This window comes from Plasmodium sp. gorilla clade G2 (genome assembly GCF_900097015.1).
Source record: "Plasmodium sp. gorilla clade G2 genome assembly, chromosome: 11".
In the NCBI taxonomy this organism is placed as follows: domain Eukaryota; phylum Apicomplexa; class Aconoidasida; order Haemosporida; family Plasmodiidae; genus Plasmodium; species Plasmodium adleri (nom. inval.).
Window position 1 is genome coordinate 688,846 of NC_041703.1, and position 16,155 is coordinate 705,000.

Genomic DNA, 16,155 nt, shown 5'->3' on the forward strand with positions numbered 1-16,155 from the left:
GACAATAATATGAATATACAAAAAAAAAAAAAAAAAAACAACAACAAAAAAATTTACTTACAAATTGAATAAATTAAACATTACAAAAACAAAAATTAAATAAAAAAAATTAAAAAAAACAAAACAACAAAAAAATTCATATATATTACATATGTATATAAACTTTTTATTTAAAACAAATTGAAAAGGTAAATGAAAAATTTAAGAAAAATATAAATATATAAATACAAAATGGATATTTTCGGAAATGGTAAAATAATTATAGGACAAATATTTATAATATAACATATATATATATATATATATATAAACCTTATTCCTATAATTATGTATTAAGGTATATTATTATTTAATGCCTTATTTTTTATGAACTATTAAAACTTCTAATATTATATATAATATAAACGACTATTAAAAAATATACATCTGTGTATATACATATTTTTAATTTTAAAGAATAAAGTGTGGTAAATATAAACCTTATAAATTATAAATAAACGTTCACAAATTTTTATATTATATTATTTACATATATATATATTTGAATATTATAATGAATGAGTAAAAAGGTTACATATACAGTATTACATTAAATGTGTACATATATATATTAATTTTATTCTTACTAATATTTAGTATATATATATATATATATATATATATATATATATACCAATTCAATGAATTAAACGAATTTTATTTATATGCGTGAATTTATGAGTATAATATTTTATTTATCTTTTTTTTTTTTTCTTTCTTTTTTTTTTCTTTCTTTTTTTTTTTTCTTTTTTTTTTTTTTTTTTTTTTTTTTTTAAATCAGTATTTTAAATATATATATATATATATATATATATAATATAATTATGAAGTATTTATATATATTTATATATATTTATATATATATATATAAACTCTTATATTAATATTATGAAATGATAAAAGTGTAAAATAATATTAATAAATATGATATACTAATAAATTAATATATTATATGATGTATATATATAATACATACTTAATTAGATTAATTAAACATTTTAAAATAAACATATTACGCTTATAAAAATATTTTCATTTATATAATATTGTCTTACATATACCATTAATATATTTCAAATAATATTTATTTATTTATATATATTATTTTATTTTATTTTTTATTCCATTTTGAAGTTTCCTATGTTTTATTATTCTACATAAATGTATGTATATATATATATATATTATAGTAACAGCCTATTAATAGCTTAATATGCATATATCATCAAAAAAAAATTTAGAAGATTGTATATTTTGTAGAGTAACAGGAACAATAGTATTTGGAAGTGTGTCCGTATATTCTTTTTTAAAATTTTTGCAAGCTCCAAAGAAAAGTGGAGATCGAAAATTTTTTGGATTGATTTCTGTTTGTTTCAGTTTTTTATCTTTATATCGAGCTTTTACGCCAGCCAAACCAATAACAATAAATAAATTCAATAAAAAAGATGTTAAACAAGAAAAATGAAAATATGAATTTTAACGAAATGTTAAAGAGTAATGAAAATAATATTAGGAGTGACAAGTTGAATAATTTTTGTACTTCATTTAATAATTCCTCTATGTCCTTGAATTGTACAAAACAAAATAACATATCATTATTAAATAATAATAACAACAATAATAATAATAATAATAATAATAATATAAATATAAAAGTTGAACCTAAAGCAGGAGAAGAACTAGAAATTTATGTAGAAAATATGCTGAACGAATTAAAAACCAAAATGCAGAGCTTATCAGATAATCTATTAAATAAAGTTGACAATATGGAAAAATATTTAGACGAACTAGAAAATATTATGATGAACTATACATCTCAAAATAATTTACAGTAATTCTATTCATATATTTATATATATGTTTATTAATATATATATGTATATTTGTATATATATATATGTATTTGTATATATATGTGTATTTATTTATGTATGTGTTCGTATATTTGTGTATATATATTTATATAAATATGTTTGCTTTTCTTATTTATATTTATTCGTCTTTTTTCCCCCACACACCCTATTTATTAAAAGTATCTTTTTAACCGTTTCTTATTAATATTAACATTTTTATTAAAAATACATTATAAAGATCATAATAAAAATTATAAAGCATTTTTCTTTTATTTAATAAGACATCAAAGAGAAAAAAATATATATCAATTGTTTATATATATGTGGTATTATAAAAGATAGGTATGTTTTACTACATATTCTTTCGGATCATAAGTGAATAAATACATAAAAAAAAATTTAACCTAATATAAATAAATAAATAAATATATACATATATATAATAAATATTATATACATGAATAAAATTAACAATTTTAAATGTGCGTCATTATATACATTTTTCTCGAATGTTAAAATCAACAAAATCATTGGGAATTACATTTTTTATTTAATATTTCTTTTTCGTTTTTTTAATTATGTGTGTATATCTTAAACTGTACTTCATTTTTTATTTTTTATATAAAAAAAAAAAAAAAAAAAAATATACTCATAAATGTATGTATATATAATATATATATATTATATTTATATATGTACAAAAAAAAATATATAATATAAAAGTACCTGTATTTTTAAAAAGCGAAAAAGGATTTTTTTTTTTTTTTTTTTTTTTTTTTTTTTTTTTTTTTGGAATTTTTATATTTTTATATTTTTGGAACTTATCAAACATATTATTTATTATAAATATTTTCACATTTGATGAAATGTTATATTATAATTAAATTTTTACCCATAGCATTAAAAAGAAAATTTTATGTATAATTTACAATATATTTATATATCTTAGTGTATAATTATATTATGAATATATTTATTCTCATGTGCTGTTATATTATATATATGTAATATTTATTTATATATTCATTTATTTATTATTTTCCCACTCTGTTTAATGAATGTATAAAATTTATAAAGTTTTGCCTTGTGGTTATGTGTTTATATTCCGTCCGTTTTTAAAAAAAACATAAGAGCAAGAAATAAATGAGAAAAAAAAGAAAAAAAAAAAAAAAAATATATATATATATATATATATATATAAATAGACATTGTTTTATTTATGATATAATAATTCATCACAACATATTTATAACTTAGTTTATATTTGTATATATACATATAAACGAAGTTAATAAAAGTATATATGTTAATATGACATAATATAAATATGCTTATAATATAATGCCAAATTTTCCATAACTTATAAAAATTATACATATATATATATATATATATATATATATATATATATATATATAATTGTATATTTAATATAATTTTTTATTTTATCTTATTTCTCCTTAATATTAATAATTAATTTATAATTAAAAACATTTACATTTCAATTACAAGAGTATATATCACATATATATATATATATATATATATTTTATTTATTATATTTCATTTTTTTTTTTTTTTTTTTTTTTTTTTTATTTTATTTTTTTTTTGTGTAATATGAATAATCACATTTGTGCATTTAGAGATGATACACGATCAAAAGAAGCTGAAGAATTTGTTCGAAAAAATGGGTTTACATTACCTTTACAAATATTTCAAATAATGTCCTTTTTTATATTTATCTTGATAATAACATTAATATTTCTTATGACAGCTTTTAATACAGATCACATATTATTTTCCCTTTTTTATATATTTTTTGGTACCTTAATAATAATAATTCTTATATTAACATATGTAGTTACAAAAACAAATCCCGTAGATCCTTTATCATTCAAATATTTAAATGATATGATTAATGAAGAAGAAATTAAAGACTTATATCAGTGTGATATCTGTGGCTTTGTTCAGCCAGAAAGTAAGCACTGTAAGGTCTGTAATAAATGTGTGTCTGTTTTTGATCATCACTGTATGTGGGTCAACAATTGTATCGGCAAAAAAAATTACAAGTAAGGAAAAAATTAAATTAAATAAATATATGTTTATATACAAATATTTATGCATGTAGCATAGAATGATAATAAATTTTTATTTTTATTATCCAATAAAAGAGAATTCTAATTCATTAGTAGATTTGCATATCAAATAAAATATGTACATGTATTAATATATTAATATATTCATATATTAATATTTATTATATATATATATATTTCCTCTTAGATATTTTGTAGGCTTGTTATCAACCTTAACCCTTTTCAATTGTTTTGTTTTTGTATTCTGCATAGTATATTTTATTATATCTCTAAAACATGACCTCATAAAAAATAGATGGAAATATGTAAAAAAAAGAAATAAACAAGAATATAATTGCATATATATATATATATATATGTACATATGTATATTTATGTTTTTTATTTATTTTATTTTTTTTTTTTTTAGTTCTATGGATCGTATAACGATATATCCTTTTATATCTTATTAAGTTCTCTTTTTATATTAAACGGGGTTGTTTTTGTTTTAGTTATACAACTTTTTGGGTTACACATTTTTTTGATATCAAAAAAAATGACAACCTATGAGTATATCCTTAATAGATCTCACCACGTAAAAATTATATAATAATAAAAATATAATTTTATATGCACCTTAAAATATTAATTATATATATATATATTTAAATCCATATCCTTTTTACACTTCACATTTTTTTTAACCATTATACCTTGCAGTCCGAAGCAGAAGGAAGGAATAAAATAAGAACTTTTTTTGATTGGATTATTATAGATAAAAAGTATAAAAATAATGAAATACACCTATCAAAAGACAATTACATTTATATTTTTATATTCCTCTATATATTATATATATTTTATTTATTTTAAAAATTTTTTTAATTTTTTTTTTTTTTTGCACTTTTCCTGCTTTTTCAGGCGTTCGAAAAGATCTCAAAATTTTGACCAAGTATATTTTTTAATAAATAAGCAAATAAATAAATAAATAAATAAATATATATATATATATATATATATATACATATATATATATTTTTTTTTTTTTTATAGGATATTGAAAGGCACGAAATTGAAAGAGGAGAGATTACATTAAAAAATTATTAAAAGAAAAAAAATGGAAAAAAAAAAAAATAAAAAATAAAAAATAAAAAATAAAACAAACATTAACATTAACATTAACACTAACACATAAATATATACATATACATATATATATATATAATAATTTATTCTTAAAAAATAAAAATTTTGTTGAGAATATAAAAATGAAGTTTACACACACATAAATATATTTTAACATATAAATATATAGATTGTGTCTTCTTTTTTATATTTTGATGTATATATATTTTTACTTAACCATTATATATATGTGATATATTTTTATATTTTTCGTTAATTAAATTTTTTTGTAAACTGAAGATCATTTAAAATCTTGTAATTGTAAATGATCCGCTTGTTTAATAATATCTAGTCCCAAATCTTTTTCTTTAATTTTGGATTCTATAAAACTTAATCTTTTAGTTAAGTTGTCTAAAACTGTTGAAATTGTATCATTTTTGGTTGATATAACTTCATTTTGTAACTTGAGTTTTTTATTTTCTTCTATAAGTTGAATGTTATTATTATCATTATTACTTGTATTATCTGTATGATTTTGTTTTGATTGTTTTAACGTTTTGATTTCATTATTTAATTCGTCTGTATATTCTTTATATAATTTGGTTTGTTCATTAATTTGTTGTTGTAAGGATTTAATAATATTAACATTTTTCAAATTAAGTAATCTTTCTTTTTCAGTAACATCCATTAAATTTTTATTAATATTTTCAACATTTTTTAATTTATCTCTTAATTGTTTAAGTTCTTCATTGTTTAGAACGTTATTTTTTTCCATTAATTCGTCATATGTATTTTGTAATTTTAAATTTTTTTCTTCCAGTTTTTTATAATTTTGATAGAATTCATTATTTTCTGAACTTAACTGTGTATTAATATTATTTAAATGTTTTAATTCTTTTTCTGTTGTTTCTTTTTCTATATTCCATTTTTCTAATATTTCTTTATTTTCATATTTTATATTATTATATTGATTCAATAAATCTTCATAATCTTTTTCAATTTCTTTAACTTTCATTTCATAATTTTTTGTTATTTCTAAAATGGTCTCTTCATTTTCTTTCATAGTTATATTTGCTTGAATTCCTAATTCTTCTTTCATACGTTTATTTTCTTCTAACAATTCTTCATAATTATTTAATAAAACTTGTTTTTCATTATCTATAAAATCTCTTTTTTTTTTTTCATATTCTATTGTTAATTCTTCTATTTTTGTTTGCACCATTTCTTCGGTTTTATTTTCAAGTGTTTTAATCATATCTTCATATTCGTTAATTTTCTGAATATTTTCTTCATATTTTTTTGTTAATTCTTTATTATTTTGATTGGCTTTTTCTAGCAATTGATCATACTCTTCTTTTTTTTTGATATATTCTTCGTTTATCTCTACATATTGTTTTATGTAACTTTCGACCTTTGATTCGGATTCTTTCCTGATTCGATCGATTTCTTCTTCTAGTAGATCTGCAAATTTTTCTTGAATTTCTTCAGACTAAAAAATGATGAAAATAATAAAAATAAATAAATAAATAAATATATATATATATATACATATATCATATATATATATATATGTATACATAATATACATTCCATATTTCCAAATAAAACACATAAACATAATACATTAATATTCAATTAAGTTGTTACCTCCTTAGTGTGGTCTTGCTTTATTTTTTTCATTTGCTCTTCCAGTTTACAATTTTGATCACTCAATATACTTATTCTTTTTTGATAAGTATCCTCTAGATTTTGATTTTGATTTAATATATTAACATTTTCTTCATTTAATAAAGATATACTAATTTCTAGTTCATTGTTTTTTTCATTTAATAATTTTGTTTCCATATCTAATTTATCAATTTTTTCATTTAGAATATCTATTTGTTTATCTTTTTGTAATTTTATATTTTCTTGCAATTGTTGATTTTGAATATTTAAAGTTTGTTCTATATTATCTTTTTGTAATAATAATTTTTCTTCATACATTTGTATAATTTGTTTTTTTTCATGATCCCATTTTTGTTGCTTTTCTTCTTGTTCTCTATTTAAAACATTTTGAATTTTTATTTCATATTCACTTTTATATTTTTCTTGTAATTGTTCATTTAGTTCTTCTTTTAATTGATTAATTTGTTCATTATAATTATTTTGTAATTCTTGTTTTATGAATTCTTCTTTTTCTTTATTTTGTGAATATATTTCATTTTTTAAGACTTCAATTTCTTTTTGTTTTTCTATTTCCCATTGTTCTTTTATATTTTCTAAATCTTTTTTTTGTTGTTCTAATAAATTATCTTTTTCTTTATTTTGTGTCCAAACCTTTTGATTTTCTTCATTAATTTTAGATATTTCTTCATTTTTCATTTTTTCTATATTATTTTTAAATATTTCTATTTCATTATTTTTTTCAATAATTAAATTATTTATAAAATCATTTTTATCTTTTTCTATTTGTTCTTTATATTGTTCTAATCTCGAATGAAAATCATTTTCTGTTAATGTTTTGATTTCTTCAAGTTTATCTTTTGTTTCGTCTTGATATTTTTTTTCTAATTCTTCTTTAAATGTAATCATAAATTCTTTTGTTTTTATTTGTACTTGTTTTAATTCTTGTTTTAATAAATTTTCTTGTTTTTTTAAATATTGCACTTTTTTTTCATAATTCATTTGTTCTATATTTAAATTATTATCTTTTTGTATAATTAATTCTTTGTAATATTTTTCTTTTTTTTTAAATAGACAATTTTTTTTTTCATATTTTTCTTCTAATTCATTAATAGCATCAATTAATTCCTTTTCTCTCGTTTTATATATGTTAATAATTTCTTCATTTTTCACTTTTAACTTTTTTAAATTATTAAATGAATTAATAAAACATTCAAGTTCGCTTTTTATTTTCTTATTCTTTATATTTATAATGTATAATAAATTATTTAATTCTTTACCTTTTTCATTTAAAATATCTTCTTCTTTTAAATCAGTTGAACATATATCTCTATTATTATCTAAATTATTATTCAACTTTTTTTCTGTTACATTATTATCCATATTATCAATATTTTTATATTTATCAAATTCGTTAATTTTATTGTATAACATATTTAATGATCTTTTATTTTCATTAACAAATGAATTCACTTTTTCTGTTTGTGTCTTTATCAAACTATTAATAAAATTATTATCCTCATTTAATTGTTTTTTTAAAATTGATATAAAATGTTCAACAAGCTCTTTTTCTTTATTGGAAAAATAATCTTTAGCATAATTTATGTAATTATCATGAGGGAGATCCGTGTCATTATTTTTATCACTGTTAGGACTATCATGATCAAGAATTTTATTATACTCATCAACATTAATATTGTTGTAAGTAAGATTAATATTGTTGTTATCAACATTAATATTATTGTAAGTATCATTAATATTGTTGTTATCAACGTTAATATTATTGTAAGTATCATTAATATTATTGTAAGTATCATTAATATTATTGTAAGTATCGTTAATATTGTTTTTATCAACGTTAATATTCTTCTTCTTTTTGCTCATATTTATATTCTCCATATCCTCAGGTATAAAAAATGAACTATTCATTTCGTCATATCTATCATTTGATTCCGAAGGAACATTTATTTTATTCATACCGTCATAAATTTCATCCTCTTCAACATTTTTCATATTTTCAAAACTATTTATATGAACCATACTTTTGCGGGGAAATGTTTCATTTTTTGATTCTCCAAAAGGGCTTAAAAATGTAGAATTAGAAACTTTATAAATATTATCTTGAACACTTTTATCTTTCTTTTCATACATATTTTCAACATTATTATTATTATTAATATTATTATTATTAATATTATTATTAATAATATTATTATTAATAATATTATTATTGTTGTTGTATATATCCGTTCGATTGTCTACATCGTTATTTGGATTCCATACGACCTTAAGAGATTTTATTTCTTTTGTCTCAGGTTTTTTAATTTCATAAAATTTATGTAGATTATCAAAACTAGTTGGTTTTGTTTCTCTTCTACTTATTACTGGTATATGCATATTACTTTGAATAGGTGTCATAATTTTAGATTCTTCATTTTTAGAATATCCAAAATTATTATTTTCATTAGATATATTATCATTAAATGTTTTATCTAAATTATTATTTTTATTTAATGTATCAATAATATTTTCATTAGAATATACTTTTGCAAACATATTCTCATCATTTTTAGTATAACTTGGTTGTTTTAAAAACATATCCATTTCTGTATTTTTATTTAATGGTGATATGTTTTCATATGATGAGTTCAACATATTTTTTTCATTAACTTCTTCATTATAATTTTTATTTTCTAAGGTACTTGTTTTTTGTTTTTTCTGTTCATTATTTATATAAGTTTCATCATTTTCTTCTACATATTTATTATCTCTTACTTTATTTTCATAAACTTTATTACTGCTTGGAATAAAAATATTAGATCCAAACTCTTCTGTTTTGTTATCACTTGCATTATTATTATTATTATTACTTGTACTGCTTTTTTCATTCTTTAATGATTCCATATAAGGAGAAACGATTCCACCTTGGACTAACACATTTTTCTTTTTGATAGTTTTTAACCCAGGTGTTTCGGCATAAATATTAAATGCGCTACGCATTTTGCTAAAAAAATAAAAAAAAAATATACAAATAAATAAATAAATAAATATATATATATATATGTATGTACACATATTAACCATTATATATATCAATGTTCATATTTTTTTTTTTAGATTTTCCTACTTTTGCTGAACTAGCGAACGATATCCCTGGTTGGCATTTTGTAATGTATTCATTTTTGGTGGTGCAGATATTTTTTCTTCATTTTCAATTTTGTCTTCTTCACCTTTTATAACCCATCTATTTAATTCTTTATTAAAATAAAATTTATTTTCTTCACCCAAGTGTGCAACCGTTGGTTTTGATTCATTGTCATCATTTTTTTTAGATTTGATGAAACTCCAAAATGAACCTGTAACAATTTATATAAAAAAAAAAAAATATATATGAACAAATAAAAGGAAAATAAAGGAGTGGGGGGGAAGGAGGAAGAGAAAAAAAAAATATATGTACGAATAAATATATTTTACATATATATATATATATATTATATTTAAAATATAAATCATTTTGTATGTATCATTTTAACTTATGGTTACATTAATATCTTTTATTATAGTATTTATAATGTATTATATATTTTTATTTTTATATGGACATAACATTCTCCCACTTAGAATTATTTTTTAATATTTTACCTTTCATCTTCTTTTTACTTTATCATGGAAATATATAATTATTATATAACAAAATGAAATAATTAAAATATATATTTTTTATTATTATGCTAAAAAAAAAAAAAAAAAAATTATAAAAGCAGCCACATGCTTCTCTTTTTCTATTTACCATCAAACAAATATTTAAAATTATATTATTTAAATATTATTTTTTTCATATATTTTTTTAAAATAAAAATTTATATAAATAAAATAAAGAAATAAAAATACAATAATATTAATAAAAAATATATGTAATTATATATTTTATATTTCTTTTCATATATTTAAAAAAATATATTTTGATTTATTATAAAGAGAAAACATAATTATATATATATATAATATATTAATAAAATTTTATACTTTGCATACAAATATTTACTATATTTATGAAAAAAAAAATATATATATTATATTATATACTTTTAAAATTTTCTCTATAAAAAAATATGATATATATATATATAATATTATATTTATATAATATATTTATTGGTATTTTAAAAGTAGTAAAAGAAATACAAAAATATACCAAATTATTATACGTACTTAATATTATATATATATATATATATATATATAATATATATGCTATTTTGAAATATTTATATTTATTTATTTCAGAAAAAATAACTTTTTTTGTTTAAAGTATTTTTTATTTGTTTTTATTTCAAATGAAAAATATTATTATGAAAATTTTTATTATTAATAATTATGTATTATATATATATTAATACTAAATATGAACTTTATCAAATTGAATACTTCAATTTCCTTATATTTTCCTTCGTCTTTGTTTTTTTTTTTCTATTCACCTTATATATTTTTATAAAATCCTAAATTTTAATGAAATATATATTTAATATTTCAAATTATTTTTTATTTTATTTTATTTATATATATATATAATTGCATAATTATAGAATTATGTATTTTTTTAAACATACAAAAAAAAAAAAAAAAAAAAGTACATATTATATATATATATATATGCATTCCTTTATAATTTAATTGTTTGATAATAATTAAAATATAAATAGAAAAAATAAATCGTACATAATAAAAATATATAATTAAAAAAATATAGATTTATAATCAAATTAAAAATCCATATATTATATAACACTTATATAAATATATGTTCCAATATATTAAGTTGTTCTTTTTTATTTATATCTATATTTTTTTAAAAATAATAATATTTTAAAAAATAATAAATATTTTTTAATTGAGTTGGTAATACGGATAACGAATAGCCATTTTTATCTTCTTCATAATAACGTATCCAATATGAAAATTTCTTATCACATCTTTTAACTGTCCATATTTCATCACATAGTACTTTTTTGTCACCTAATTTAATATTTTTATATCCATTTATTTGTTGTATTTTTTCTAATACGCGATCATCTTTGCATTCATGCATAGCTACCACTTCAACGTTTTGTATCTTTCAAAAAAAAAAAAATAAAATAAAATAAAATAAAATATATAAATATATATATATATATATGTATAACCTTATGGATATAAAAGGTTATACAGTTTGTCAAATAAAAAATATACCATATATTGTACATATATATATATATATTAAACATTCTTATGAATCATATACACATAATAACATATAGTAGCTTATATATTATTAATTTTCTTTAATTATTATACTTTATATATAGCTTGTCGAAATAAAGCTGTTTTTATTTGATTTATAACATGCTCAATTTTTTTCTCAAAATCTTTGGTATGTTCATAATTTTTTAAAAAATCAGGACGAAAATGAACATTTAAAAATTCGTGCGGATATTGCATATTTGTTCCTTTTTCCTGTATCCATTTTTTATCTCGAAAACATGGAAATTTAAACATCATATAAAAATAAAATATATATATATATATAATATATATATGTTTTCTTTCTTTTATTTTATTCTTTATATAATTTTTTTTTAACTTTAGAAAATGTTTATAATAAACTTTTTATTAGTATTCTTTTTAGCAAAAAAGAAAAAAAAGAGAAAAAAAAAAAAAAAAAAAATTATATTAATTTTACAGTTCAAGGATAAAAAAAAATATTTATACATACATATATAATATATATATATATATATATATATACTTATTTTTATATATACCTTAACGGTCAAAAAAAAAAAATAAATAAAATAAAATAAATAATATAATATATATATATATATATATATATATATATATATTAATCTTATGATATTTTTTTTGACATAAAAATTTATATCATAAGTTCATAAAAAAATACTATATAAATATGTATAATATATGGACAATTCATGTATTAATATATATTATGTGTAATATATATTTTTGTTAATCCATTGTGTATGGCTCAGACTATGAACCCTATTACTTTTCATTATAGAAATTAATATTGACAAAAAAAGGATAAAGAGGAAAATGCACCTTTTGTGTTGTGTTTATTTGATTTTCAGTGTGATATTTTCCTTTGATTAATTTATCCTCAGAAAAGACAAGTAAAGATAAGATATTATTTGGTAATGTATATGAATATGTATTATTTTTATGTAATATATGATTATTTGTAAATATGCAATTTTCGCTATTACATAGAACTTTTATATTATATTCAAAATAAAAATAAGAGAAATTTCCTTTTACTTTATTATCATAAGATGTAGGTTTATTTATTTTTTTCATATGTACTTCTAATAGAAATAAACAATGTTTTCTACTAATGCATTCATATAATATATTGGAGATATTCCTTTTTAAAATTTTTTCAAGGAATTCATTTCTTCTTCCTAGATATTCTGAAACCCAAATTTTTTTAGTCATTGTATTATCATTTTGTATATTATCTGTATGTTTTAATTGATTAGATTTTAATAGAAAAACACTATGTGTATTATTTTCATTATCTTCAGATATAGCTATTTCAAAACAAAAATTCTCTTCAAAATTAACTGAAGTAGAATTATTTTTATTAGAATCATAATCACACCATTTCCCTTGTAATACATATTCATTATCATTTTCTATAAATACATGACCATCCCTTTTTACATTGAAAACATTAAATTCATATAAAATATCTAAAAATGTTACAGATGAAAAAAATTTATGTTCATCAATTAATACTTCGAAAACATTCTTATTAAACCATGCACATGTATTAGAATCATTTATATTTTTATTATTTTCTAAATTTATAAAATTAACAAAATTAGAAATATATAATATATGTGTATCATTTATATTATCATAAGGACTCGTCATAAAATTATCATCTGATAATAATAAATCATTATTATTTATATTTTTCTTATAAGCATTATAATCTCTTAATAAAGAAGCACTATTACAATAAGTATCTTCATCTGTTTCTTTAATATTATTTGCATCTTTTTCATTCTGTATATCTTTGTGTAACATTCTCAAATTTTCTAAATTGTTTGATATATTTTCTTTATTATTTAAACAATCCTCTTTAATGTCCTGTTCATTATTTTTTTCTTTATTAAATTGAAAACTTATTTTGGGTGTATTATCTCTATAGTTACGTTTTAAATACTGTTCATTAGAATTAGATAATATATTTTGAACCTCATTTTTCTCATGGTTAATATCAGAAGATGGATTACATATATTTTTTGATACATTCTGCATATTATTACATATATTATTATGAACACCATTAATAATATGTTCATTATTTATTTTGACTTGATTTGAAGCATATAGAGAATTATTTATATTCTGAAAAGGTATCATATTTTGATTATTCATATTTATATTATGAAAATGTCCATTTTCTAATTGAATATTATTATAAGGTATATTACTTAAATTAATATGATTATAATATTCATTATTATATGCATTGTTATAATAATTTTTCATATGTTCCATATTCATATTATTATATTTATTATTCATATAAAAATTGTTCATATATATTTGATTATTATTATAATAATAATTATTATTATTATTATTATTATTATTATGATTATTATTCATATAATCTGGATTAGGTTCTAAAAAATTTTGGTTATTTAGAAGATAATCATTATTATTAAATGGTACATGATACCTAACATCATTTTTATTATTTTCATAATTAGCATATATATTATTTATATTATTTATATTATTTATATTTGGATGTTTTATAGGACATTTTGATATTACATTGATCATATTATTTTTGTCAATATAATCTTTCTCTATACCTTTGAAAGGATTATTAGAAATATTATTATGATTATTAATATTCTTATTATATATATTGTGATTATTATTCGCATTATTGTTATTATTATAAACATTATTTTCCTGAAGATTTATTTGTTTGTTTTTTCTATTATTCATATTTTCTTTATTATTATCAACATTATTAATATTATCAATATGGTTTATATTGTTTATGTTATTGTTTTTTTTCTTCTGGTGTATTTGTTCCTTCATTGTTTTTTTCTTCTTCAATTTATTATTCATACTATTATGAATATCTTCTTGATAAATTTTAAATAATCTTTCAATGTGTGTTTTAAAGGAAGATCTACGTTTTCCTTCTTCTTCATTTGCTTTGTTTTCTTCATTATGTATATTGTCTTTATATTTTTCCTCTTTATATTTATCTTCTATATATTTTTTTTTACTCAAATGTGCTTGTTCATATTCTCCTTCTTCCCCTTCTCCTTCCTCTTCTTCTTCATCTTCATATTCATCATCGTCATCGTCATCATCTTTGATTAGAAGAGAATTAGAACCATTAGGCATGTTTACATATTTTAAATAATTCGAAATAAATTTCAAGAAATAGCAGTTCATTAAATTAAAGGAGAAAGAATTCAAAATATAATTTTTACTAAAAAAGTCTTTATGCATTTTGTGTAATATACATTCTTTTATATTACATAAATTACTAATCGTATTGTATTTAAATTTACTATAATCTGGTGTAGATATATCATTCATATTTAATTCGTTATTTTCTATTGTTGATGAATTTTTTTTTGCATTTTTGATATGTTCTTTAATATGTTCAACTGGACATTCTTTTTTTCTTTTATGCATATGTTCACTAAAATTATATATATTTTCATTTTTAAACATAGGATAAACAAAATTATAGAAACTTTTTTTCAGAGTATTATAATTTATTTCTTTAATTTTTTTTAGAAAAATATTATAATTTTGTTCTAACTTATTAGAATCTTCAGTTTTGAATTTTTTATTTTTATTATTTCCTTTGGATTCTGAAAAGTTTTTTTCATTTTTCTCAAGAATATTAGAATTGTAACTATTATTATGACTATCAATATTATTATTATTATTATTGTATATATATTTTTTATTTTGTTTCTGTTCTCCTCTTTCCATATCTTCCAAATACATATTAATACAATTAAATTTACGTTTGAATGTTTCTTGTTGTTTTTTCATGAATAAATCACATTCCTTTTGTATTTCTAATAATATTAAATTTACTAGTTTAGAAGATGGTCTATTCTTTATATTAGGGTTCAGACAAAGAAAGGATAATTTTGTTAATTTCTCGACCAAAAAATCAGGGAAATTTACGCTATAATCTAAAATAGAATATATTGATTTGTAATCACTCATATTTAAATGATTAACTAAATAATCAAAAACGTTATCATCATTATCATGTTTCTTTTTATGATAAAAAATAGGACATTTCTCATTTTTACTATAAATACAATTGTAATTCT

General features: G+C 17.7%; 6 protein-coding genes across 6 annotated transcripts in view; 3 read left to right on the top strand and 3 right to left on the bottom strand.

Annotated features, from left to right (window-relative positions):
• Window positions 1-1,252: 1,252 nt before the first annotated feature.
• Window positions 1,253-1,504, top strand: PADL01_1118900 (conserved Plasmodium protein, unknown function; the record flags this gene model as incomplete). The annotated part of the gene is made up of 1 exon (XM_028682651.1): window positions 1,253-1,504. The coding sequence occupies one exon, from the start codon at window positions 1,253-1,255 to the stop codon at window positions 1,502-1,504; it is 252 nt and encodes an 83-aa protein (XP_028538908.1).
• Window positions 1,505-1,508: 4 nt separating this feature from the next.
• On the top strand, window positions 1,509-1,874 carry PADL01_1119000 (heat shock factor-binding protein 1; the record flags this gene model as incomplete). Its single annotated transcript, XM_028682652.1, has 1 exon — window positions 1,509-1,874. The coding sequence occupies one exon, from the start codon at window positions 1,509-1,511 to the stop codon at window positions 1,872-1,874; it is 366 nt and encodes a 121-aa protein (XP_028538909.1).
• A 1,635-nt stretch (window positions 1,875-3,509) lies between these two features.
• Window positions 3,510-5,074, top strand: PADL01_1119100 (palmitoyltransferase, putative; the record flags this gene model as incomplete). Its single annotated transcript, XM_028682653.1, has 6 exons — window positions 3,510-3,961; window positions 4,176-4,293; window positions 4,398-4,562; window positions 4,688-4,749; window positions 4,889-4,919; window positions 5,021-5,074. The coding sequence occupies 6 exons, from the start codon at window positions 3,510-3,512 to the stop codon at window positions 5,072-5,074; spliced, it is 882 nt and encodes a 293-aa protein (XP_028538910.1).
• A 319-nt stretch (window positions 5,075-5,393) lies between these two features.
• On the bottom strand, window positions 5,394-10,406 carry PADL01_1119200 (conserved Plasmodium protein, unknown function; the record flags this gene model as incomplete). The annotated part of the gene is made up of 4 exons (XM_028682654.1): window positions 5,394-6,581; window positions 6,740-9,761; window positions 9,885-10,113; window positions 10,400-10,406. The coding sequence occupies 4 exons, from the start codon at window positions 10,404-10,406 to the stop codon at window positions 5,394-5,396; spliced, it is 4,446 nt and encodes a 1,481-aa protein (XP_028538911.1).
• A 1,200-nt stretch (window positions 10,407-11,606) lies between these two features.
• Window positions 11,607-12,295, bottom strand: PADL01_1119300 (conserved Plasmodium protein, unknown function; the record flags this gene model as incomplete). The annotated part of the gene is made up of 2 exons (XM_028682655.1): window positions 11,607-11,870; window positions 12,092-12,295. 2 exons carry the CDS (start codon window positions 12,293-12,295, stop codon window positions 11,607-11,609), a joined length of 468 nt encoding a protein of 155 aa, XP_028538912.1.
• Window positions 12,296-12,802: 507 nt separating this feature from the next.
• Window positions 12,803-16,155, bottom strand: part of PADL01_1119400 (tyrosine kinase-like protein) — a gene marked incomplete at both ends in the record, with an annotated part of 5,124 nt that continues 1,771 nt past the window's right edge. The window contains one exon of the mRNA XM_028682656.1: window positions 12,803-16,155. This exon is cut by the window's right edge and continues 129 nt beyond it. Coding sequence (XP_028538913.1) covers window positions 12,803-16,155 — 3,353 coding nt within the window.